Consider the following 27328-nt stretch of genomic DNA (forward strand, 5'->3'; position numbering starts at 1 on the left):
GTGACTTTTCTAGGAAAAAACACTGGTGCTTTAGAGGAAATACTATTACTGACTTCTAAAATAAGTAGCAAAGGTAAATGTTAGCCATGTGTTAGTTTTGCAGACTAATTTGTATGGTAAAAGTTAGAACTAAATGTCAAAATATCAACTTTGAAGTTCAGTTTTATAGTGTGAGGAAGATTCTCACTTAACTTGCAGTCTTCATAGTCATGGGTGTTCAGCCCCTCTTTTGGGATCAATGACTGCAGTGTATCTGGATAGGCCTCTGCCATATTTGGGGACTTACAGCCAAAGCAAAAGATGCACCTATGAGTCTATGCTAGTAAGAGCAAATGCTTGTGTAATTTGAATCAGTTTTTGCTATTGATGCCTGTAAGCTCACTGCTGAGTTGTTGAATTTTATATGTACACATACAACTATAGGCTTTGAAATTTTGAAAATTAGGCAGTGTGATTATGGTGACAAGTTTTAATGAAATCAATTTTCCATAAACATTTAGTTCTTTGGGTGTAGTCATACCTTGTGAGTTAATTGCATTGACTATTTTTTGTAGAATGAAATGCACAAAATGTATTAATACATTATTTTTTACTGACAGATGTTTTCTGCTATTGCATATGGTCCTGTTACACCAGTGCATTGATTTCCTTTGAAAAAGTCAGATTCTCATATGAAGATGGCTTTCCTTCAAAGATTGCAATGTTTTAGCTAACCTTATTGCAAGTAGAACTTAGAGCAGTGGCAGGATATAATCTAAATCAATAGTGATTTTAGCATTTCCCTATTTTATTTCTCCTTCCAAGTTCTGCACACTGTAAGAAAGGAAAGAGCTCTTCAGGATAAATTGAGAAAACAAGCATGTGTTTGAAGCTTGCTAAATTAAAAAACAACACCTTTTTTTGAAATTAAGAAATTTGTTTATGTGTATATGTTCCTAGAGAAATTTCCCAGTCTGACCATTCACGAGACTTCCTGGCAATCACACGCCCAATGCCAGATCACTGCTGGGACCATCGCCCCTTCACAGTGGTGGCTCTGGTGACTCAATGGGTCACCGCTGGACTCCTGCACATCCTACTCACAGGCCTGGTTTCCCCACTGCTTCAGCCCTGAGTTTTCCATGGCAGAGTATCAGATGTCTCATTCCATAAAGCCACTTAGTCCCAGCACAGGAACACAGAAACAGATGAACCTGTACCCCTGAGGAGGGGACGCCCAGCAAAGGAATCCCATGGCTTTTATACCCTACATTCTCCCCAGAAGTCTTTTTCTTCCTTCCAAGTCCTTGTTTCCTCCTCCATCTCTGTGTTCATCCACTTTGCTGGCTTCACCAGTCTTCATCTGCTTTGGTATCCGAAGGGTCAGCAATTCCTGGCTCCTGCTGTGTCACCCATTGTCTCTTCCTCTGGCTGGGGTCACCAGTCTTTCATACGCTTTGTTATCCCAAAGGCTGGCACTTCATGGCCTCTTGTCAGCCTTCCGAATGGATCTATGAACTCAGTCTTCATTTCAATCTGCATCTTAGTCTGCATCTGAATTTGCAAGTTGAGCTACCTGGACCAGAAGTATTCCTCACCAATGTGAGGAATTTGATAGATGTGTGTAGTAACTCATAGAAATCATGCAAACTGATTGTAATCCTGCTTTCTTGTAGTTTTTCTCTTCTTTTTTTGTATTTTTTAAAGGAGAGAGGATAGCTCTCTTTCACTTGCATTATTGCATATAGCTTGCATTATAGTTATAACAGATTTTAAACTTTTAGAGGCTGAGTCTGTAGAGAAGAAATCTTGCCCAATATAATTCAGTGGTACAATTTCCGTTGACATTTATGTAGGAGTTTGTTTAATATCTATATGTAAGTAACCAAGGACTTTATAAGTCATTAAAAGTTGGAGTCCAGAGATCCACATTTGAAATATTGATCCTTCTGATTCAAATCCATGTTGTCTGCACTGCTTTTGAAAAAAAAGGAGAGGCTGTGAATCTAGATAAATGATACAAGTTAATTTTCTCTGTTTAAAGATTTAGCTCAGTGTTTTACTATATCTGCAGTTGATTTCACCTATTGCATTGTTATAAACCTAAAGGCTCTCACTTCCAGGATGTTCCCTCTTGCTGAAGAATGAGGGATATGGGGAATTTGACTTAGTCCTTCATGCCCAAATGCAAAGACTTTTTTTGTCCAGATACTACTTTGAAATAGATCCATCTTCACTAACCATCTAACTCATGACAAAACACTCTATTTTATACATAATCTTCTACCTGCCTTTCAGAAGCCTTGTATGGAGACTAGCTTTTTTAGGAGAAACACTAGTCTGGTGTCTCCTCTCCTTCTAGCTCTTCTGTAGCTGCCTGAATGCCAGCTAAATTCTTCCTTCTGCTTATAAATATTTGCATTTACAATGTGCAGTAAGTCTGCACTCTGCAAGTCTGAAAGGCAAAACTAGCCCAGTGTGCCCAGCTGGCATCTCATGGTGTGGAACTGCCCTTTGCCATTTCCTCTTCTTACTTCCCCTTTGAAGCCTGAGGGACTAGGACATTTTCCTTCCACAAAACACCTAGAGACCTCTGCTTTCATATGATCAGATGTGACCAAAATTTAACTGTTCTTATCATTTGCATCAGCAATGAGCAACTAAACCTGCAGTGAGCTCATATCCCATGAGAATTCTGCCCAGGATGCTCCAGCGCTTTGGTGGTGCAGTGTGCCTGTGTATTTTTGTCTGGGTCACAGGGGACAGATTTGTATTGACTATGTGTGGCCACCCAGGACAGATATATATTATTCCAAAGGGATCTCAGGGGACAGCTAGACATTGATCACACACCTGATTGCATGACAAAGGCAAGCCTGAAGTCTGTGGCACTCAGGTATGTGCATAAGGCTGTGCTGCTTTGTCCCTGTGGGAAAATTTGACATCACTGCTGTAAAATAATAGAGATCGATCTACTGAACCTCTCTTATGCTCTGAATTTCTTTTGCAGCATCCTCTCACAATGATAATGTTATTCAACGGGGATCTCTACAGCCTCTTGAATTTCCTCAGCTTTGCCAGGTGGCTTTTTATTGGACTAGTAGTTGCTGGGTTGATTTATCTCAGATATAAACGTCCTGATATGCCTCGTCCTTTCAAGGTAACATCTGCTCTCTACTATTTTACATGAATCCTCCTTCCTTTCTATCCTGTAGTCAGATAGCAAAGGAGCATTTTCTGATGTAACTCTTTTTCAGGAAAAACAGATTTAAGAGAAAACAGTGTTTTGCAGTGAAGACAGTTTTTCTGCAAGGTCCCCAGTGCTACCCCAGCTGTGTTCCATTCTGGAAAAGAATTCTTGCCTCTTCCCTGTGCTTGGGGGGCAGAGACTGAAGCTGCTGTGCTGAGATGAAGGTGTTTGCTCAGTTTTGCCTGTCTGTTGTGTTCAGGCTGTGTGATGTGAACTGTGTGATGTGTGGAAATACCTTGAGCCCTCTGCAGTCACAAAGGGTTCAGACTGCAAATATTGGGGTTACATGTGCCAACCTAATTTTCAGCCAGTCTTTCTATTGTATTTAATGTCTCTTTTGATAAAGGTAGAGATAATTTTACCACCAAAAAGTCATGTCAAGCATTAGAATTTATGAGAGAGAGCATTTATGTCTGTTGGGGATTAGGTGTCCTTCTTTTGGTTCTGGCTCACCTGTGGAATTTTTACCCATTAGTTGCTGGGAAACCCTGACTGTTGGTACTTGGTGGTGTTACAATCCACAAGGTGGGATTCATGGTGTGGTTCTTTTATTGGATCTTAGAGTACAAAAGCTTATCAGCAAACCAAGGACTTAAACAGCAAAACACATTTTATTGAGTGCTCATCAGCACTAATATGTGATAGAGGGAAAAGAGGAGAAAGCAAAGCATAAGGAAAAGAGAGTAAGGGGATTATAGCTATCAATGTTGAAGTCCACTCAGCCGTCCAATGATGCAGAGTCTTCTGTCTGTTGGGGAGATCTCAAAGGAAGGTAAATTCGGGGTATAATTTTATAGTCTTTTACAAAGCGAGAGTCACGGGGCCAAAAACAGAGGAGATTAATGATCATTGTGATGAATTCCATTGTGCAGGGGGCAGGTGTAGGGTACAGAGCAAACCACGTCTTTCAAGCCTCTGCTCACCGGTAGGAACGAGGGCAATGTGGTGTGGAAACCCATTGTGCAGGGTACCACACAAAAGCCTCTACTCACCAGCAGGAACGAGGGCAGTGTACTGTGCAACCACCTGCAAGCAGTCACTTAGCAAACATCCACCTCAGCTAGGCCTGAACCCCTAAACCAAGTCCCTTGTGATATTCAGGGTCTCAGTCTCTGTCCTTGAGACGGTTGTGAGACAGATGAGAGAATCTTTGGACCATCTCTTACGGGTGGGTATTTGAGAAACACAAAGTTGGGCCCAGGGGAAAAGCGGGGAAGGAAAAGAGGAGGGCAGGGACAGTTTGGTGGGCTTCTTCAGCTTAAGAGGACACTTCACTGAGATCTGTTGCTGTGGAGGGAAGGGAACTTCGCCATCACCCAGACAGAGCTGCTGCTTCTTCTTCTCCTTCCCTCTTCCTTGCTGGGCCTCGCACCCCCTGTCCTGCCGGGACATGTGGCAGTGCCAGCCACCACCATGGAGCTGCTGATACACCTCAGCCACTGGCCCAGGATCTCTGCTCATTACTGCTATTCCAGCTGGCTGTTCCTCAGAGCCCTGCAGGAACACTGGGAGTGCCCACCTGAGGTGGTTTGTGAAGCAAAGCCTCTCCTCCATCCCTTCCCGTCTCGGCCAAGAAGGCTGTCACAGGGTCCCTGGTTCTGTTTTTTTGTTAACACTGTAGTTATTGTTGTTTGTGTGTCTTGTTATACACACTAGTAAAGAACTGTTATTCCTATCCCCAGATCTCTGCCTGAGAACACCTTGATTTCAAAATTTTGGTGCTCAACAGTGGGGCCTGAGGGCACTGAGAAAAAAAGGTCAAAAAAGGAATAACAATTCTTAAATAACCTAACTTTTGTGTGCTGGATTTAGAAACCTTGTTAAGTAGAACCATGTGGTCCAGCTTACCCAGGTTTGGGTGGCATGTGATCACGGCTATATTTCTCCCATTTGCTCCACCTCACCTAAATATGGGTCCTATAACTAAGGCTTGTGTGGCTGTTATCCAGTTTGTTTTGTGGGTTGATAAGGTGAGGAATTTGTGGATGTTTAATTTCCTCTGGACGGCGGGCTCATGGATTCAGAGCTATCATACACTAACTGGATGGTTTTGGGGTTGCTTTAATAATGGCACCTACTGGGAGAAAATGACAGCTGGGGAAATTTTCTCCCAACCTTTCACCCAGTTCCTTGAGCTTACTGCACCAGTTTTCAAAGGGTTACAATCTTCTCTAGGTGCTAATGACACCATACACTGGCTAGTGTTGCTGATAGGCCTGTTCTACTTAGCATTCAGAGATAAGAGGAGTTTGACTGGAATAAGCACCCTGACACCTACCCCAGAGAATAGGGGTGCTGCCCCAGAACCTGACCCTGCCCCAGAGGCCACCTCAGAAATGAACCACCCAGAGTGGGTGGGGGTTCCGGTGACGGAGATACGTGAGATGGGCTAAATGCTAAAGGAGTGCGCTTCCTCAGCTGTTGGAAAACCCTCCCCTTGCCTCGAAGAGGGAGAGTCTGATGGTGCAGCAGTGGAACCCACAGACGTTACAACCGTCCAGGTTCCAGCTGAACCACAAGGGCAGTCACAGCCAGCAGCAGTTGTGCCTATGGTAACGAGGAAGTCTAAGATGAAATCACAGCACCCTGTTGATAAGGATAAGAAAGGAGGGCCCTCACAACCCGCAGGGGAGCCAGAGGTTGAGATCATCACCAAGTCCCTGATGCATGAGAGCCTCTGTAATCTGCCAAAAGACATTGTGAGCTGGGGGCATGAGGCTTATGTGACCTGGTTACTTTGGGTCTGGGATCTTATGGGTACAGGCATGCAACTGGATGGTGGTGAGGCAAAGAATGTGGGACCCTTGACCCAGGACTCAGGTGTGAATCAGGTATTCGTAAGGGAGCCGAAGGCCCTTTCCCTCTGGGAGCAGCTGTTAATGAGTGTAAGAGAGAAGTTTGTTCACAGAGAGAGAATGGAAGAGCACCATCATGGAAAGAGCTGGAAAACCGTTGAGGAAGGGATCCAACAGCTGAAGTGGTGGTATTGGAGGTCCTTTTTGGGAGGGGTGGACAGCATGATAATGACCCCGACAAAGTCAAGTGCACTGGGCAGATGTTGTGGAATCTGGCAAGTCTAGGGCCATGTGAATACACCACCTTCGTGGCAATGATTAATGCTGATAACAACCGAGAGACAGGGTGTTCTGTCACCAACAAGCTTAGAAGCTATGAGAGTATGGTCCATGGCCCGCTGCAAGCTCAGGTCTCTGCTGGGATTCAAAGAAGAAATTAAGGAAATGAAGGAAATGAGGGAAGAGATGAAGAAGAGCAGTTCCCATATGGCACCAGGGCGAGTTACAAGCCCCAAACTCCAAGCCAAACGTCCCCCAGCTAGAGAGAGAGGGCACACCCCTCAAGCTGAGCTGTCGTTCTTTCTGCATGACCATAGGGAAGACATGGGAAAGTGGGATAGGAAGCCCACTTCTGCCCTGGCAGCACGGGTGCGTCAACTCAGAGAAGGAACCATTAACAAAAAAAGTTCCACTAAAGTGAAGGTAGCCTCAACCTCCCATGACCAAACTGCCAGATATTACAGGAAAGAGGATGATCTGTCAGATCCCCTTGAAGGAACCTCTAGCACGTATGCCCAGGGGGGAGGGGATAATCAGTGCTAGAGGGGCCCTGCCTCTAGCCAGGAAGAGGCAGGGGAAAACCAGGTCTTTTAGACGGTGTGGATCCGATGGCCTAGCACATTAGAACCACAAAAATACAAAGATTTAGTTGATACTGGTGCACAGTGTACCGTAATGCTATCAGGACATATGGGGGCAGAACCTGTCTCCATTGCTGGGGTGACGGGGAGATTGCAGCAATTGATTCTGTTAGAAGTTGAGGTGAGCCTGACTGGGAAGGAGTGGCAGAAACATCCCATTGTGACTGGCCCAGAGGCCCCATGTATTCTGGGCGTAGACTTCCTTCAGAATGGCTATTACAAAGACCCAAAGAGACTCAGGTGGGTTTTTGGAATAGCTGCTGTAGAAGCAGAGGACATTAAGTAATGGAACACCTTGCCTGGACTATCAGAGAACCCATCTGCAGTAAGACTCCTGAAAGTGGAAGAACAATGAGTACCAATTGCCACCTCGACGGTGCACCACTGGCAGTATTGGACAAATCAAGATGCTGTCATCCCCATCCACAAGATGATCCGAGAATTGGAGAGCCAAGGGGTGGTCAGCAAAACCCACTCACCCTTCAACAGTCCCATTTGGCCTGTGCAGAAGTCTGACAGAATGGAGATTGACTGTGGACTATCATGTATTGAATGAAGTGACTCCACTGCTGAGCACTGCTATGCTGGACATGCTGGAGCTCCAGTATGAACTGGAGTCCAAAGCAGCGAAGTGGTACGCCGCTATTGACATTGCCAATGCATTTTTCTCCATTCCTCTGGCAGCAGAATGCAGGCCTCAGTTTGCTTTCACATGAAGGGGAGTGCAGCGCACCTGGAACTGACTGCCCCAGGGGTGGAAGCATAGTCCCACCATCTGCCATGGACTGATCCAGGCTGCCCTGGAAAAGGGTGAGGCTCCAGAACATCTGCAGTACATTGATGACATCGTGTGAGGGAACATGGCAGTGGAAGTATTTGAGAAAGGATCATCCAGATTCTGCTGGAAGCTGGCTTCGCCATCAAGAACAAAGTCAAAGGACTCGAGAGACACAGTTCCTGGGGGTAAAGTGGCAAGACGGACAACATCAGATTCCCTGATCTGATTATCACTGAAGTGATTAATAAGATCACAGTGATGTCTCTGTCGACCAGCAATAAGGAAACACAAGCTTCCCTAGGTGCCATAGGTTTTTGGAAGATGCACACTCCTGAGTACAGTCAGATCGCAAGCCCTCTCTACCTGGTTACCTGAAAAAAGAATGATTTCCACTGGGGCCCTGAACAGCAACAAGCCTTTTCCCAGATCAAACAAGAGATGGCCCATGTGCTAGCCCTTGGCCCAGTCAGAACAGGACTAGATGTGAAGAATGTGCTCTACTCTGCAGCTGGAAACAATGGCTTGTCCTGGAGCCTTTGGCAGAAAGTGCCTGCTAAGACTTGAGGCCAACCAGTGGGATTCTGAGCCAAAGCTACAGAGGGTCCGAAGCCAACTACACTCCCACAGAGAAAGAAATTTTAGCCACCTATGAAGAAGACCAAGCTGCCTCAGAAGTGATTGGCATGGAAGCAAAACTCCTGGCACCCTGATTACCAGTGCTGGGGTGGGTGTTTAAAAGAAAGGTTCCTGCTACCCACCACGTCACCGACGCTACATGGAGCAAGTGGATTGCCCTCATCATGCAGCGCACCCATATTAGAAACCCAAATCACCCTGGGATTTTGTAGATAATTACAAACTGTCCAGAAAGTGAAAACTTTGGTCTCACTGATGAAGAGGAGCAGGAATAAGTGACGTGGGCTGAAAAAGCTCCACCGTAAAAATGTTGCCAACAGAAGAAACACGTTATGCTCTTTTCACTGATGGTAACTGTTGCATTGTAGGGATGAACCGGAAGTGGAAAGCAGCCGTATGGAGCCCCACACGACAGGTCGCAGAAGCTACTGAAGGAGAGATTAGATTGAGCCAATTTGCTGAACTCAAAGCTGTTCAACTGGCCCTGGACATTGCTGAAAGAGAGAAGTGGCCAAAGTTCTACCACTACACTTATTCATGAATGGTAGCCAAAGCTCTGTGGGGATGGCTGGAAAGGTGGAAAAGGGTCAATTGGCAGCATAAGGAAAAACCAATCTGGGCTGCTGATGAGTAGAAAAACATCGCTACCAGGGTAGAGAAACTGTCTGTGAGGGTCCATCATGTAGAAGCCCATGTCCCCAGGAGTCAAGCTAATGAAGAGCACCAAAACAGTGAGCAGGTGGATCAGGCTGCAAAGATAGAGGTGTCAAAGACAGACTTAGATTGGCAACACAAGGGAGAGTTGTTCCTAGCTCAATAGGCCCATGATGCCTCAGGCCATCAGAGTAGAGATGCTACCTATAAGTGGGCACGAGACCGAGGGGTGGATTTAACCATGGACAGTATTTCCCAGGCTATCCATGACTGTGAGACGTGTGCCCCGATCAAGTAGGCCAAGTGGCTGAAGCCACTATGGTACTGTGGGCGTTGGTCCAAATATAGGTATGGGGAAGCCTGGCAGATTGACTATATCACACTGCCCCAAACCCGCCAAGGCAAACAATGCTCACAATGGTAGAAGCCACCACTGGATGGTTGGAAACCTACCCTGTACCTCATGCCACTGCCCGGAACACCATCCTGGGCCTTGAAAAGCAAGTCCTTTGGAGGCATGGTACCCCTGAGAGGATTGAGTCAGACAATGGGACTCATTTCAAGAATAGCCTTATAAACACCTGGGCTAGGGAGCATGGCATTGAGTGGGTGTACCAAATCCCTTATCATGCACCAGCAGCTGCGAAAGTCGAACGGTGCAATGGTCTGCTTAAAACCAGCTTGAAGGCACTGGGTGGGGGCACTTTCAAGAACTGGGAGATTAATTTAGCAAAAGCCACATGGTTGGTGAACACTCAAGGTTCCACTAAGTGAGCAGGCCCTGCCCAATCTGAGCCCTTTAAACAAAAGATGGAGATAAGGTTCCAGTGGTACATATGAGAGGTATGCTGGGAAAAACTGTTTGGGTTAATTCTGCCTCCAGCAAAGCAATCCCATCCATGGTGTTGCCTTTGCTCAGAGACAGGTTGCATCTGGTGGATGATGCAAAAGGATGGAGAGACCCAGTGCATACCTCAAGGGGACATTGTTTTAGGGTGAACTACTCGTGACACTGTGCTTGTATCTGTATCTGCATGTACACAGGTATATAGTTAAAGTAGTGTGTGTTTGTATATAATTTAAAGGTTTAGTATTTGATGTAACATTTTGGTATGGGAAAAAAATCGGAGTGGATAATGTTGGGGGTAGGTGTCCTTTTTTTAGTTCTGGCTCACCAGTGGAATTTTTACCCATTAGTTGCTGGTAAACTCTGACTGCTGGTACTTGGTGGGTCCTTGAGAAACACAAAGAGTTCGGCTGGGCCCAGGGGAAAGAGGGGCAGGAAAAGGGGAAGGCGGGGACAGGAAGGTGGGCTTCTTCAGCTTCGGAGAAGTACACTTTGCTGGGAGCTGTTGCTGTGGAAGGAAGGGAATTTCACCATCACCCAGATGGAGCTGCTACTGCTTCTTCTCCTTCTTCCTTGCTGGGCCTCGCACCCCCTGTCCTGCCGGGACATGTGGCAGTGCCAGTCACCACCGTGGAGCTGCTGATACACCTCAGCCACCGGCCCAGGATCTCTGCTCATTACTGCTGTTCCAGCTGGCTGTTCCTCAGAGCCCTGCAGGAACACTGGGAGTGCCCACCTGAGGGGGTTTGTGAAACAAAGCCTCTCCTCCATCCCTTTCCGTCTCAGCTGAGAAAGCTGTCACGGGGTCCTTGGTTTTGTTTTCTTACTAACGCTGTAGTTATAGTTGTTTGTGTGCCTTGTTATAAATACTAGTAAAGAACTGTTATTCCTATCCCCAGATCTCTGCCTGAGATCCCCTTGAGTTCAGAATTATAATAATTCGGAGGGAGGGTGTCTACATTTTCATTCCAAAGGAGGCGGCTCCTGCCCTCCCTAGCCAACACCTGACTTCAAAAGCCGAGGCAATGTTATTGCATATCCAATATCAAATATTCCAATTTTCTGTGTAAATTAGTTAGTGTGATTATTGTAATATTTGACACCTACAGGATTTGCAGACAGAGTTATTGTGAACCCAGAAAGAAAATGCTAATAGTCCAGCCTTTTGAATAGTAGCTATTTTTCTTGTTCATTTTGAGTAGCATCATACTAAGTTGTCTCATTGTGTATCCAGAAAGATAATATCTATCCTCAAAAAATTGAGAAATATATCCCTATTTAGATGCTGCCAAGAAGACTATTTTGTGAAGAACTAAGAATCTGAATTGTTGCATACCTATGGAGGTATATTAGTAAATAAGAAGGTGAACAGTACAACCTATTTTGCTTTGATTAAAAAAATGCTTTGACAGTGCAAAAAAAAGAGGAATAGTAATGCTTTGAGGCATGAAAGGAAGAGAACAATCTCTAAGGAATTCTCAATTCTCCATTACACTTAATGTATCATAAGCCATGCCTGTAGGTATTTCCTTCAGAGAGTTGTTAAAAGAGTGATTGTATTGGTTTTTTGAAAGTTGAGCAGATAAATTTGATATGGTTACTTTGTGTGCTTTCAACAGTGACACTGGCAATGCTATCAGTCATACAGTCAGAAAGTGCTTTTTCAGTGGCTATCAGGTGCATAACACTTTCAAATGTCTTTATCACTAGTCAAATTAGTGTTTAATTTGCTCTCTTTTGCTAGATTTTGATTTTTACCTTAGGAAAAAAATAAATATATTCTCAATAGTTTCAAAAGGTGACTTGAGCTCCTGGTTGTGTTTTAAAATGTTTTCTAGTAGGTAATCATCAAAATGGAAATCTTTACTGTGGTTAGAGCTGCTTACTTATATGCTGGGGGATTAAAGCTTTAACAATGTAACTTATTTACAGTCCTTACATTTTAATGGATGTAAAACACTGGTGTGTTTTAGAGTATAATTAAGAGCCTTCTGTGGTGCCCACTTTATAGCAGTCAGCAGGGCCTGGCTTCTGCAGACACTGGCATTTTGTGTGCTTGTTCTAGATATCCTTATTTCTCCAGAACTGTCCTGTACTGCTGGGTCTTACACAATTTGTATTTCATGAAATGTTAAATGCCTTAGTCGTAACTTTGCATTGACCTTATCTTTTAATGTTTCTTTGTCTGGTTATTTTTCAGGTTCCTCTGTTTATTCCAGCATTGTTTTCCTTCACTTGCCTCTTCATGGTTGCGCTGTCACTTTACTCTGACCCAGTGAACACAGGGATTGGATTTGCAATAACCCTGACTGGCATTCCTGCCTACTACCTCTTTATTGTATGGGACAATAAACCAAAGTGGTTCAGAAAGCTTCTAGGTAAGTCCTGGTATGGGACTTCTCTCCTTCATGCTGACTCCAGGAGTTTCTCAGAGCTCTCCCCTACTGTGAATTCCTTCAGATTGATGCTCTCAGCTGCTCTGAGCTAGGGCTGACAACACAAGTTGCTTTTGGGCTGTAGCATTGCTCTGCCAGTGGCAATCAGTGTCCCCTAACTAATGAGGTACATTCACAGCAAGGCTGTTCTTCAGCCAGTGATTGACTTTAAATGACTGATGCTTCTTCCCCTCCCTCCCCTACAAATATCTAATTCCTTTTCAATCACCATCATCTTCTCCTGACTCCGTCTCTGTGCTAATAAAAACAGTACTGCACTCTTTGCAGAATCTGTTTTGAACCTTGAGCAAAACAGCTGAGATGAGCTTGGTGTTCCCCTACTGAGACTATGTGTCTGTGGACCACTGAGGAGTGTTTGGAATGGAACTGGAAGTGTCTGGAAAGTTCAGGCAGGTTGGGCTTGGGGATACTGTCCTTAGCAGTGGCTCCTGACAAGGTGAGAGCAGCATACACCATGGCTGACATGCCTCTATGGAAATTATTTCTGTGCTTCATGAAGAATAACTTCTGTGTGACTTGACTAGTAGTATTTCATGCCTGAAATACACTGAGAAACCTTTCTGTAGCGTTTCTGAAAGGTTTTGAAAGGATTTGTGGAAGTTCTAATGTGTTAGAGAAGGATTACTTGGAACATTTCAATCAGAAGTCAATATCATTTATTACAGTTCTTTATTCTCATTTTTTTATTACTAAGGCTGATAGGCTTCCAAAATAAAGTGAATTTTCAAAACATGAAATAAGACCATTGGCAAAATATTGCAGGAATTATGGATAATTTATTGAACAAAGCAAAAAGAAAATCTTTTGCTGCAAAACTAAAACTCATCCTGTGAAATCTTTAACTAAAAATAGTTGATTTCTGTAGTTGATGAATCAAAAGTGCATATTGTCTTCTGTGCTTCAGTCTTAATCAATGATTTAAAATGAGCTGCTCACAAGAAAATAATAATACTTTTATATGTAATTACAATATAACCAGTTGTATGTATTTTTTCAGTATAAATATGTTAAAAAGTTATATCCTATCTGCTGTAGAATATCTCAATATATGCTGGGAAATCCATAGGCAATAGGGCAGAAAGCACTTACAGAAAGAGATGTAAGTTTAGGCCAGCAAAATCTTGATTTTATAGCCAAAAAGTTATAAATTAATAATATAGTAATATTGCTGTGTGCTGGGAATGGGTAGAAATCTTCAGTACAAATTAAAGCAGTTTTATGCAGAAGGACATTCTATTAAGTAGTTGGGGTTTAGTCTGTTTATAATTTCTCAGTCTTGACTTCAGGGTCAAGGAATTTTTCCCTTATCAAATCCAGGAGCTTTTTGGCATTTTTTATCATATCTCAGAGGTTTTGGAATACAGCTACTTGAATCTTTGGCCACGGGATGCCAGTGTTGAACTACATTACTTGGGCAAGAGAAAGAATATTCTCGTTAAGGTAGACTGGATAGATGTGAAGATTTTACTGCCAGCTGTGACAATGAAGGTGAATAATTTCTAGCTTTTGAGATAACACAAAATTCTCCTCGTAGAAGGAAGTCTTTGTGCCTGTGTCATATCTATGGATGGGCATGATGTACTGGCTCAGAGGGGAAGGCAGGAGAAGCCAGTCAGTGAGGGAAACAGCTTCTTTGCTCTGCAATTATCATCCCCAAAATAAAAACAGTAATGATGGAAAACTGATGCTAACAGTTTTGAGATGGAGCAGAGTGGAGGTTTACTCGTGAAATAAACAGATTTTTCTTTTCCCTAAGAAGAAGCAATAAACCTTCTGTGTGGAGTCATTTCAGCTGGCATTATTTTGGAAGTCCCATTGTATAGCCTGAGAACATTTACAAAAGGTATTGAATGAGGATAAATTGACTTAAGGTGCCTCTGTGAGATGTAGAAAAGAAATTGGGCAGCTGATTCTAACCTTGAAACAGTATGTCTAACATAGGCATGAAAGTGTAATTCCTGACATGAGGTAAAGAACAGTATAAAAAAATGGGATTGTCATTAAAGAGGTAGATTTTTGCCAGAGTAACTGGGTAACTTTCTATGAGAAGGTAAATTACATTTGTTGTGGTTTTTTTTGGTTTTTTTTTTTTATGAAGGAGAATGTGATGAATCCAATCTACATAGACTTAACCAAAGTATTTTGTGTGTACCAGAGGTGAAGTAGGAACCTGCTAGTCTGAACACACTGCTGTGCTACCAGTACTGTTCACAAGTTGCTTCATTTGCCTGGATCAGCGCATGGGCAGCTGGTGTGAGGCTTTGAAAATCACTTTCTTGAAGCATTGACTGGTTCAGCTGCCCAGCTGTGCTTTGTCAATGAGAGATGGCTCTTGCTCATAAAGCCCATAAAGTGCAAATACCCATGGGTACAGACCAGCCCCACATAAGGTCATGGGAATATTCTGAATAGGCTTTGTAAGGATCAGAGGAAAGAAAGGGATATTGAGCAGCTAGAGTGGGTAGCGGGATAAGAGCTAGTGTGAAGATACATATATTTCTGAAAGGAGTTTCAGGCTGATAACACTAGCAGAGCCCTCAAATGGATTACCAAGGAATCCTCTCCCAAGGCTGGAAGTCTTTGTTATGTACTTATGGCATTTATGTTACCCATTCTCTTTACAAAATTGCTGCATTGAACAAAAGGTAACTTTACAGCTTGTAGGGTTTGTAGATTCTAAGATGGTCTTTTGCAATGAGAATAACATTTTGTTTTCTCTTCTTCCAAAGGAATTTTGCTGTAGTAGTAGATGTGATGGAACATATAATTTTCAGCTAGTACAGGCTTCAATTGACCTCTGCATTTATGCTCTTTGTAAAACAAATGTGAAAATGAAAAAAGTTTAGCCTAGCAAATCCTAAGCAGCAAATCAGTGTGTAAAAGGATGCATCTCCAGCATGAGAATGTTTCTATCTACTCTTCCTCATTTGAAAACCCAACTTTATACTCACACTTAAAACATCTATTTCTTTATAGTGGGTTGAATTGTGAGGAGGTAAAAAGCTGAATCCTACTTTTTTTCATAGCTGAGCCCTTGCTGGAAATGAGATCTCTTTATATAACAAAATAACTCTGCCAGGGTTATTTAGCAACACCAGAGGATGACTCTTGTTCACTCAGGACAAAGTGTTATATGCTCAATTTACTTCTCTTTGTCGAGTTTGTGGTTGGATCCACAGGAGATTATTTCAGCATTTTGTTATTATAGATTTCATGTCCAGTCATATATGTGTGATAAAATTCCTGCTTTCTTTCTTCACTTATATTTTATGTGGTGCTTGTGTGGATACAAGGTCTGGGTTTTTTTTATAAAGGTTGTCCACTGGGATCCATTTGCAGTGAATTCTCCTCTCAAAAAGGGAAAATTAAGATTTAAAGTGGGCTGGGAAAGTCATCTGCCCTGTCATGGTATGTTGTCTTGTAACAAATGTGAAACTCGTTCTGTAACTCTAGGTACTGCTCCAAGCAGACAGTGTAGAGGTACTGACTGGAAACAGATTGGAACATTTTCGTAGGGGGAAATGCTCCTTATACCGATTTATTCTGAGTACATTGCAACCAAAAAACACAAAGAAAGCCAGCTCCCCCAGCTTGTCTGCTCTGCTGTGGCTTCATCCCAGGAGAGAGAACTGCTGCATGGAAATGGACTGGGCAAGGTCTTGCTGCTGGTGGGTCTGTCCACTTAGGTGAATAAAATCACACCCAGCTCTAGAGATGCCCAGGATTTCTCTCTGCTTCCATGCTCTTTTCCAAGAGCTGTCATGCCACTGCTCAGCTTCAGAAAATTCTCTTTTTCCCTTTGCTTGTCCTCAAAGCTGAAAGGGCTGGGATGGCAGGGGCGAAGCCCTGCTGTTTTCCTGCAGCTGGCTTTCCTCCTGTCCTTTGTCCCTGCTACACACAGACCAGCTCTGATGTCCCCTCTGTGAGTAGGAGTAGGCAGATGGGAGGAAAATGCAGTACCTGGAGACTTCCAGCCTCTCTGCCCCTATCAGTTTATAGTCTAAGGGCAACCTGAACTGCACTGAACTGGTGATATCCAGAGAAAGGAGGAAAGGGTGGTAGAATCTGCCTTAGACAAGAGGTCAGAGAAGTAGTTTCAGTTTATATCTTCTGTGAGTTGCACTGTTTTACCCTCCTGGCTTTGCACGGTGTCAATGTCAATATTCATGCCAGATATTCAAGGAAAATCAGAACTTTCTTTTACAACAATTTCTGCTTATTTAAAATAGGATACTAAAAAAGAGTGGTAAGTGAAAAGAATTGTAAGAAAATGTTCTTTTACTATTCTGTATGTGCTATAGGTGAATTAACTGTGCCATTTATGCTTCAGTACCCTAAAAAGAAAACCACCAAAAGCACCAGAATGACATAAATGTCCAGAATGAAAAAAGAAAACATGAAGTTACTTTGGATGGGTGACTTTTTTTTTTTTTTCTTTTTTGCTTAGGCAGGTCTTGGCACAGGTAAATTAATTTATTTGAATTCTTCCAGACTTTTATTTCAACAAAACATGTTGATTAAAGCTAACCAGTAATGGAGAGTAGTCGTTTTTTAAGATAGCCTTTAAAAGCATGCAGACTTTTATTGAGTAAGATTATACAGCCATGCCCTTCCATTATTACTGTGTATGCATAGCCTTGGATCAGAGGCACAGGAAACAGTTAAAAGGAATAAATTTTTAAGTTTAAATGATATATGTATAAGTGATATATATGAAGGCTATGTGTTGTATGAAGTCTATGTGCAAGTAGCCTGTATAGAAGCTAAGAAAATTTTCCTGACTGTGTCTACTTCTTCATCTCTCCTACAAAATTTTACCATGTATATGCTTTTATCTTTGCAGGCAGGGTAACCATAACATTGCAAATCCTCTTGGAAGTCATCCCAGCAGAGGAAGATCAGAAATCATGATCATCATGTACAGCTTTTGGCTTGGTGTTTCATTTCTACCTGAAATAAAAAGAGTAGGGAGACTTACTCCCCTTCCTAACATGCTGCAAACTGGAGGAACAAGTCACTTACCAGAATTGTCTTTTATAATGCTGTTGCAAAAAAATTTTTTAACACGGTTATGTATATATAGAAAGCAAGTACTTGTGTTATGAGGGAACCCTTTACTATTTCTTTTGGTACAGTGTCTTATTTTAACAAACTGCATTTGTTTTCCTTGTCACTGAAGATAGGTTCAAGTACTGTATAATAGCTGGGTGAACTGTGAAGAATGTACCTTGCTTTCTGTCCCTGGAGATCTCAAATCTCACCAGGGCAAGGATGAGATAAAGCTGCTGAGTTTCACATACTACATTCTTCCCATCAATGTCTTTGGCAGCCTGATGTGACTTCTTTTGACCTGCTGGAAGCCCCAGGACACTGATGCAGAAGCACCACTCCCCAGACCTTTGTGATGGCAAACTCAAGATTTCTTCATTACAGAGTTCTAATACTGTAGCCAACAAAAACATGTTTTGAGACTTAATAATTCTGCCAGTGGGGCAGAAAGATTTTAGCATGGGAATTTTATGCAGGTTAAATTTTATGCATGTTAAATTTTTTACCAGGCTAGAATTGTTTTACCAGTGTTTGTGTACCCACACACACAAAATCCAGCAAGTTGAGCAATGACCTTCAAATGAGTCAAAATATTTGAATGTCACCTCCACTGCTATATGAATATTTTCTGTCTGGAAGCATATGGTTCTCCAGTTATCAGTCAGGCAAATCTGATTTTAAAGTTTTATTGTCAGCATTGGTGGGCAGAAATAGATGTCAGTTAGTGGGAACATGGTAGAGACATGACAATAAATGCAGTACTTTTTTATGAATAAGGTATAAGACAGGTAACAGCAGATTTGCTGGTTCGAATAGGATGTGTGCCTGATCTGTGGGCTTTTCACTCAAGCACACTCCAGTTAACAGGGCTTTGGAACACTGAGGAACATGTGTTTTTCCTGTCTTCTCATGGGTTTTATCTCAGCAGAAACAGAGAAAGACCTTCAAAACTGATAAAATAAAATTAAGTTCATCTCCAGAACTATTTTTTGAGCTGAGTTCTGGCCCAAATATGAGCTGAAATTTTGCTCTTTTAAAAATATAATTGTATAGTTAAAGAAGTTTTTAAATACTTAGAAATTGAGTTTTGTATTCTTAATGACTACCAAGCCTTAAGGTTAAGTTTTATTATCACCCTATGAAGAACACCTAACTACTGAATGCACTACTATTTGAGCTGTCTGCTTTCAGTAAGTCACATTTCATGAAAATTCTTATGGAACTAAACAACATTTAACTTCCTAAATTGGGAGAAAAGCACAACTAGTAACCAGAACACTACAGTAAAAGGAGTCTGTGTATTGTATATGTGTTGTATATATCCAGAATATTTACTGCTTTAAAGGCTTTAAAGGTACAGTAATGTGTCTTAAATGCATACATGTTTTTTGATTTGTATCTCTGGTGGAATTTCACAAATGTAGGGAAATGCAGGTAACTGCTTATGGAGAAGAGCAGTAATTTAAGACACAGAAAGCATTTTGGAAATTATTTTTCTTTAAATGTTTTCTGTTTACAGTAATTTAGTGTTATTTGAATTTTTTTAGGCAAACTTTTTGAGAGATTTTTTTGTGTGGGCAGTGGATGTGTTTATTTAGTACTTATATTTGGGTCACAATTCTGCCTTGAGGCCATCTTCTGCCATCCCTTTTCATCGGGGTTTGGCCTCTGTCATCATGGAGCATTTTCAAAGTACACAAACTCTTCTTCTCTCTGACAAAAATAAACTGTCTGGCACCTTGCAGGAATGCACCTAACCCATTCCTTCCCTAATGAATGCAAAGTGCATGGGATCAAGAGCAAAACCACTTCCAGAGCAACAGTGGATGTGACTTTTTAACTCTGTTTCATTCCCATGTATTCACTCCTGTTGTGCCACATTACTTGAAAGTTTAATTATAGGCAGTATTAACTTGTAGAAATAAATGGGCTTCATAAATAAAACCGAATGTTGCTTTTTTTCCCCATTGTGGTCTGTAGGGTTTAGAAATGTTTCTGAAGCCTGATTCAGTGATCATATTTTTACTAGCTTTAGTTCATGAAAAGGGTTAATTTATCCCAAGGGAAATCCTAGGACTTGTTGATTGTGAAGTTGTATAATTTAGGAAGGAAAAAAATTATATGCAAAATAAAAATTGGGTTTTTTGAAGGTGCATGGGGATTTTAATTTCAGGTTTAGTTTCATTAGCACATGCAAGTACAGTACAAAATAATGTAATTGGGTTTCCATTATGAAAGATAGTATTAAGGATTTTCATTACACTTTTGAAAGTAAGGCATATTTTCAGAAATTGAGGAAAAACATTTTTTTGAAAGCATGAAGTTCTCTTATAAGATTGTTAAGTATTTTTTTCTGAGTCATAGAGAAAATTCTTCTAGAATAAAGGATAGACTTTGTATATACTTTTTCTTATTAGGGCCTGAGGTGGTCAGGCCAATGAGACTATTTCTGTTGAGAATTTCAGTGTTTCTTCTTTTTCTTGCCTTTTGCACTTTTATATCAACTGGATGTGCCAAAAGATACCTTTCTTTTTGTTTAGGTGGTTGTTGCTGGTTTTTTTCTTCTTTAAATTTCTTCCTTTTCTGGGTTATAGGTAAAAGTATCACTAAAGTCAAGAGAAATTAATGTCTTACGTCAGTAGGAAATACTGCTCAGGTTTAGCGTAACACAGAGAAACCACTCAGCACTTTGAAGACTCTGAATGGGCTGACAGGCCTTTGCATCTCCTAATCTAGAGAATCACAATTACAGCCCCATAACAATTACTTATTTTCAATTCAAATTGCAATAGAGGCTTCTTTTGACCAAAATACATCTTCTGTATTTTTCAATCTGAATGAAAAACAAACCAAAAAACTTTGCTTGCCAGAGGTTCATGTGCCTTTTACTATATGTATATAAATATAACTCTATGTCTGAAGGTGTATGATCCTGCTTTTTTTTGATTTCACAGGAATATCAGGCTTCAGTTTAAGAATAGTTTTCAAATATTTTTCTACAGAAGAAGGTAGTAGTTACCTGTATCCACAAGGTGCTTAATTGTGTTGATGTAACAAGATAAAAAGGATTTCCCATTATGTTCAGTACCCTCCAGGATTTCTGACTTAAAAATTAGCCATATATCAGGATCCAAACAGATTTTAATTAGCATAAGTCTTTGAGAAATGGAGATACTTAATTTTTTCAATGTACCTATCAAATATTACATTTAATGACCAGCAGACCACAGATAGCTTGGACAGCAGAGCATGGAGCAGGTAATGAACATACTGAAATCCAATATAAAACTTGTATTTATGTCTGCAAAAGATGCAAAGTACCAAGTCTGGCATTTGAACCCAGGTAGGAGTGGTCAGGGGGAAGTGCGGGATGACAATGTGTGATGACCCCTATCTGGTTAGAGGGTAGCTGCCCAAGGCTGGAGACTCTTCTACAGGACAACCATCCCAAGAATGTATACTTGTGGCCATGCCAGTTTGTGTCCTGCCTAAGGTGCTGTGGAGTCCCTTTTAGCCTAGCTCTTCCCCTGGCAGGATAAGTCTTATGGAAGGCTGGTACTGTCAAAGGGACAGATTGAGATATCCCTGTGCCTTTTCTGTAGAAGACATCACTTGTGATTTTTCTTTTACCCTTTGAACATCCCCCTGCATTCTTTGAACCATTCCTCCCTGATGGTGTCTGGAGTAACTGAGAAAATCCTCCATGCCTTAAACACCTCTGGGGATTTGTTGAGACTTGGCAAACTGATGGAGTTTTTTTTGTTGCCTTCAGAAGCCTGTCGAATTTTGTTGTGTCTTAGTCCGTGTTTAATTTGTTTTCTATTGTATTTTTGACAAGGAACTCTTGGGGAACATGTAAACAATTTACACAATTTCTGTTGACATCTGCTTTCTTGTTTCTTTTTTATTCAAAGAAACTTCTGAAATAATTTTTCCTGGAAGTGCAAAGATCCAAATGGATAAAACACCTGTTCCAACAAAGGATTAACTTTATAAAGAGAGAATGTGGATTCTCTTCATATTCCCTGTAACAGGAAGTCTCTATGCTGTTGTGATGTATATCAGAGCTTTGATATTTTCTAAATATGATATTGGTGATGATCCAACATGATTATAGATATGCTGCAGCTATAGTCAGTTTTATGCTGCTGTAGCTTATTCTCTGCTCCTAACTCAGGCTACAAAATGTTCCCACTGCTAAGTTTTCTACAAGCCTTTTTCAGATCCAGGAATTCACCTATATCTCCTTTGAAAGGGAAGTGTCATCTCTTCCTTTATGGTGCACCCCTGTCCCTAGAGCTGGATGTTAGCAGATCATCTTAGCTCTAGACAGGCTCTTTGGTGATCCCAGAGTTTCTTCTGTTCAAGGGAAGTTGGAGCCCTAGGTTTCAAAAAGTAGCTGGCTTTTGAAATCACCTCTCTTCTTTGTGCTTAAAATGTTTCATAAAACTTTTAGATAGAAATTTTGGTGCTGTTTTTTAATGTGGTTTTGTGTGTGTGTGTGATTTTTATTTTTTTCTCCTCCCTGTTAGTTATGAGAAGTTAAATGTTATGGGATCTTCTAATTCTACCCTGTGCCTTTGGCTCTGCCTGAAGAAAGCCACTTGATGCAGTTTTAGCTGCCAATATCTCTTTGTCACTCAGTCATTACAGTGTAATTGGATCTAAAGTACATGTATAATTTGCTGTAGCAATGCTGGCTTGTCTTAGTTATGACTTCCAGCTGATTTCTAACTATACTCATCAATGAATATGCATAGCATAGCAGTCAGACTGGTGCAGATGAATAACTCTTCTTGAGAACTGGAGCTTTCATGCTATCCACGTGTCAACTGCTTAAAAGCATCAAGGCAGGATCTCTGGCTTAAACTGGATGGAGGCTTTCAGGAGGGATTATGTCACAGCACAGGACACAATGAGTGCAAAGCCTGAGATGTTTTAGATTCTGTATATGTGTGCATGCTTCCACATTTGGCAAAATTTCTGGGAGAAAATGAAGAAAATCTGAGACATATAAACGTGACCTCCTAGGCAGACAATTTCCCTAGTGCTTTCTTCTGCATTCACCTTAACAGAAGGGTACAAATACATTTTCACTGAGAGCATTTCTATTCAGTGTCTTGTCTGCAAGCCAACTCTTTGAAACGTCTGTATTTAATTTAAAATTAGCTGGTTGCTACTCTTGCCCATCTGCTTGTGACTTTTTTAAACCTCCTATTTTTCGTCACCTGAAACTGTCATGTCACAGCTGGTTTTCTAGGCTGTAACAGTACTTTTAAAAAGTAACATGGTCAGAAATTAGGGTCATATAAAGCTCTAAAGCAGTTCTAAGTAGCTCCCTACTTAGAGATTCATATAGTTTTGTTTGCAGATTGCAGCCAGAGGATCTTAAAGTTTATCACAGAAAATACTCCGCTCCTCTCAGGTATCAAGGATGTGTTGTTTTAATAGAATCCTTGCACTTGCACTCCAACACCTGATTAGAGGTCTGACTTGGCCAACTTGGCATGAAAACTCTGTGGGGATAGTGAGAGATTTGAACAAGCTGAAAGACATGCACAACAATGAATTTTATGATTAGCCATGTACATATACTTAATTACTTGCATATTTTCAATTACCAATACCCTCTTAAAAAAAAAATCTGTTGTCCTGTTCTAGAGAGACATTTCAGTTTTCCTGCGTTTGTTTTTTTGTTTTTTTGAGTTGCTTTTTTGTGTGTGTGTTTTTTGGTTTGGGTTTGGTTTTTGGATTTTTGTTTTCATTTTTCTTTCCTTTGGTTTTGAGCCTTATATTCAGGACAGCTTCCCCAGGCGTTCTGCTTGAAATCTGGGGCAGACAAAGAAGGTTTTAGGAAATTCTCATTGTATTTTCTCTACATTTGTTGCACAGTGCAATTCAGTATTCAAAAATTACTTATGGCTGCTGTTAGTATTTCTCATCTCTGTTTGATAATTCATGTACCAGATTTATTTAAAATTGATCATTAAACATCAGGGGATTTGATGTTTGTTCCACATGCAGCAGCTCACCATTGACAAACTCCAGTGCTTTGTACCAATGCTAAGCCATACCTTTGATTTGGTAATAAATATAGGAGTCAGAGGCAGAATAAATACGATCCTGTACTGTCAGGTTGGCAGAGATGATTGATCATACCTTTCTGACAGCACTGCATTTGACTGCAAGTATCATGCAGCCCTACTTTAGATCATATAGAGGCATCTAGATGATGAAAAGCAGGCTGGCTTAGAGGACAGCATACAGTGCTGCACCACTGTCATGTTTATTTAGTAGCATGTGTCTGCTAAAATGCTTCAGGTTGTAGCTTATGGTAATAATTCTCTCTTGTGTTGAATCCATCTTGGCCCATTTTTATTTCTTTACCCATACTTTAAACAAAAATTGTTTTAAAAAATCTTTCCAAAATGGAAACATAAAGCCTTTCTCTAAAGCAGACATATGTGGCTAATAAAACAGCTAATCTCTGCACTCACTAAGAGTGCTGTTTTTAGAAATTAAATCATTATGTGTTAGTCAAAAGGTTAGGTGGTCACCCAAACACTCATGTTCTTCCTGCTTTAGAAAAAAGGATCTTCTTTTTTAATACTATTTCTAAAGTATATTGCAGCAAGCACACAGCTATCCCCCATGAAATAATAAATTGATATAGAATGTGTTGGGAAAATGTAGTAAGTCAGTATCATTAAAAAGCTCAGTGCACCACTCCAGCAACACAAAGCTGAGGTTGGAATTGCACACATCAAATGGTGTACACCAGTAAATCTGGCCCTGGTAATTTTATTGCAAATTACATACAAGCCTGAAAAACATTTAGATAATTGAAATTAACACTTTTAACAATGATCTATAAAGCAGTGAATGATAATCAAGAGGTTCTTTCAAGCTCTTTGCTGCAAACCTATAGTACTTCACACTCTATTTTTCTCCAATATAAATGAGAGAAAATAACATGGATCCTCTTTTCCTTAAGAATAGAACATCTTTTTGGTAAGGTATCATATCAGCCACTAGTTTGCCAAATACTACAACTGTGCATGGGATGAAGGCTTGTTATTTTGGTCTTGTGTTGGAGTCTGAGATACAGAGTGTGTGCCCTTGTTTTTAATACTTAGTTCTAGAATTCAAAGAAACACTGAATTTCATATAATATGAAATTCATGGGCATGTTTTCATGGTGATACATGAGAACAAATGCTAAAGTTAAATAAGAAAAGTGTAAATGCGTAGATTAGAAAGTTTCTTGAATCACTGGGTGAATGGGTTGAAGTTTAGAGTTTAAGGTAGTTTAGAGAGCAGGGGACAAGATGGAGGATTTAGGGTGTTGTCTCTTGTCCTTCTTCTTTCTTCTTCATGTTCTTTCCTAGGGGTTTTTGGGTAGTAGTAGGTGATTGGGTAGAAAATGCCTCAGTGCAGCACAAAGGTGTTGGGCCATTGGGTCACTAATAAAAATAACTTAGTTGGCACCTGTTAATTGGGTAAATGGACATAGAAAAGACCTTGAAGAAGATCTTTGTTAGCCATTTTACCCCTTTACTATCATAGTGCACATAGCTCCTTGTACCTTGTAATGCTGATAAGAAAAAATAAACAACTGAGGCCGAACAAGAGAAAAAACTCGCCTCCCGTCTCATCAATCTTCAGTTCAAAGGGAAAAGAACCCAAATCAAAAAATACATAAAAAGACAGTCTTGGGACAAAGTTAGATAAAAAAGGAGCTGTTGGAAAAACATTAAACTTTTTTTTTTTTTTTAATGCAAATCTGCACCTGTGTTTACTTATATCAAAGTGACTGTTCATACCAGATCATGTGAACATAGCCCTTGGGTAGGTGGAAAAGTTGCTGCAAACTTTGAAATCTTTTGCAGGGTGTAACCACTACTGGGAGACTTTGGATATTCTTCACTGATACTCTCAAAATTAAAAAGCTTTTTTATTTTGTATTTCATCTGTTCCATATTTTTCAATATTGCTCTTACAATACAACCATTTACTTTCTTTCTGACTAAACTGATAAAAGATTCAATCTCTCAGACAATAAATCAGCTTTTTAATGTTGCATCAGCTATTTAAATCACTGTTTGACCATATTATTAGCCACTGTCTTTCTTTAAGCTGCCTCCCAAAGCCACCAGATAGGGAGCCTGCTATTTTACAGCACCCCATACAGGCAACAAGCCTTTAAAATGAACCTGGGAAGAAGTGGGAAGACTGCTTTGCATCATGTGCACAGGGATGAAATGTTTCCCTGTGGATTAGAACTAAAATCCTACCAGAACCATTTTAAAACTGAGATAGTTTTGCTTTTGCTTTCTATGCAGAAATCTGGCCATCATTTTATCAATCTGAGCTCTTTCATGAATACCAGATTCATTTAAAAAAACATCAGAGTCAGTAAAACAATTTCTGTAGAGGAGCCAGCACTATTGGGAGAGTGATGGAAATATGGGTTTGCATTAAATTCCCCTATTTTGTTAGATGATAGGGATGCTTCAGAAGTACTACTGCACATATTTTAAAAAACCCCAACAATTTCTCCAGACTTATATAAAACGTTTTGTTCTCAAATAAAAACAGACAAATACATCTGTGTGAGAGAAGAAATAAAGCATTGCAGGTGGGAGAAGACATAAGAGCAATGTTCTGTGTACTAATCCTAAAACTCTGAGGAAGGAGCGAGTGCTTCGGGAGGGGAATTGTGCTGCCAAAATTTTGTGACTGATATTCCTATCTCTTCTCCCTAGCACCTTCAGCATCATTCTTTCAGGTGCTGCCACCTGAAAGGTGGAGAAATTTGGCTGGAGTAGTTTTGTCGGGGTGGTGGATAAGGTGCAATATACCTGGGAAAGTCATTAGCCCCCATGGAGAAGTGGCCCCTTACCCAGTGGGACTGTGGAATATAGTGAGAAGAAAGTCTGGGAAAAAACGGGTGGCTTTTGAGAACCCACCCAGAAGCCCATGTTTGTGATAAATATAAGTTACTGGAAGCTCTAAAACCATGAGGTCTTTTATACCAAGCTCCAATAGACTGTATAGAAGAAACTGAGCTTCAAAGTGAACATAGAGGTGCTGTCAGTGTTGTATTTCTGTGCTCCTGTTTCTGTGGGGGATAATTAATTCAGCTCCCTGGAAAGGTAAACACATCTCAAGGAAAAAAAAAATAAAAAAAGAAGGTACAGTTCATGAGGGCAGTTGTGAAAACTGGGTTATTTTAGGAGGCTGGAGAAAAGAAGAAAAATAACAGTAGGGAGACAGGCTGCATTGAGAGCATCAAGGACAGTATGCCAGCAAGAGTGATCACCTGTAGGAAAGAATGGGCAGAGTTTTCTCCCTATGAATTTCAAGTCCTGGTGTCTTGAAGAGGAAACGACAGGCTTAAAGAGCCCTTAAAGAGGGATGCCAGAGATACAGACCTGTCTCTTCTTCCAGGGGAAACTCGTGGCTGCTGTATGAAACCTGAGGGCAAGTAAGAACTGCCTGTGACAAGTTATAATGACCAGGACTGAGCTGGAAAGAGGTCCAAGCAGTTGTGGCATTTGTTTGTATGAACAGAGAATGAATGTTCATATAAACTTTTAAAAATATCTGATTTGTCTTCCATATTTTTCCTCATATTTACATTCAGAGAACAAATGCATTTGAGTGACATTGTCATCCAATGTCATTGGATGACATTGTACCAACCACCAAAGTGTGGTTTCTTGACAGTCAACTCATATTCAACAGTATTTGAGGAATATTGTTTTGAAATCTTTAGTCTACAATTGAGGAATTATATCATAAAGAAATTGTGATTGATTGATTGATTGAGACAGACCCATTATACTGTTCCTGTTCTGCTAAGGCACTATTGATATTGTGGATATCCCATATCTGGAAATGTTCAAGGCCAGGTTTGGTGGGGCTTTGAGCAACCTGATCAAATGAAAGGTAACCTTGCCTA

At 40.9% G+C, this 27328-nt stretch overlaps 1 protein-coding gene across 1 annotated transcript in view; it reads left to right on the top strand.

Moving 5' to 3' along the window:
- The window catches only part of SLC7A11 (solute carrier family 7 member 11), a 72479-nt gene extending 53171 nt beyond the window's left edge, over positions 1–19308 (top strand). Inside the window, exons 10-12 of the mRNA XM_015625812.3 lie at positions 2990–3139; positions 12060–12237; positions 17159–19308. Of these exons, the coding sequence (XP_015481298.1) occupies positions 2990–3139; positions 12060–12237; positions 17159–17226 (396 nt within the window). The 3' untranslated portion in view covers positions 17227–19308. The remainder of the gene's footprint in view (positions 1–2989; positions 3140–12059; positions 12238–17158) is intronic.
- The last annotated feature ends 8020 nt before the right edge of the window (positions 19309–27328 follow it).

This window comes from Parus major, chromosome 4, assembly GCF_001522545.3.
Source record: "Parus major isolate Abel chromosome 4, Parus_major1.1, whole genome shotgun sequence".
In the NCBI taxonomy this organism is placed as follows: domain Eukaryota; kingdom Metazoa; phylum Chordata; class Aves; order Passeriformes; family Paridae; genus Parus; species Parus major.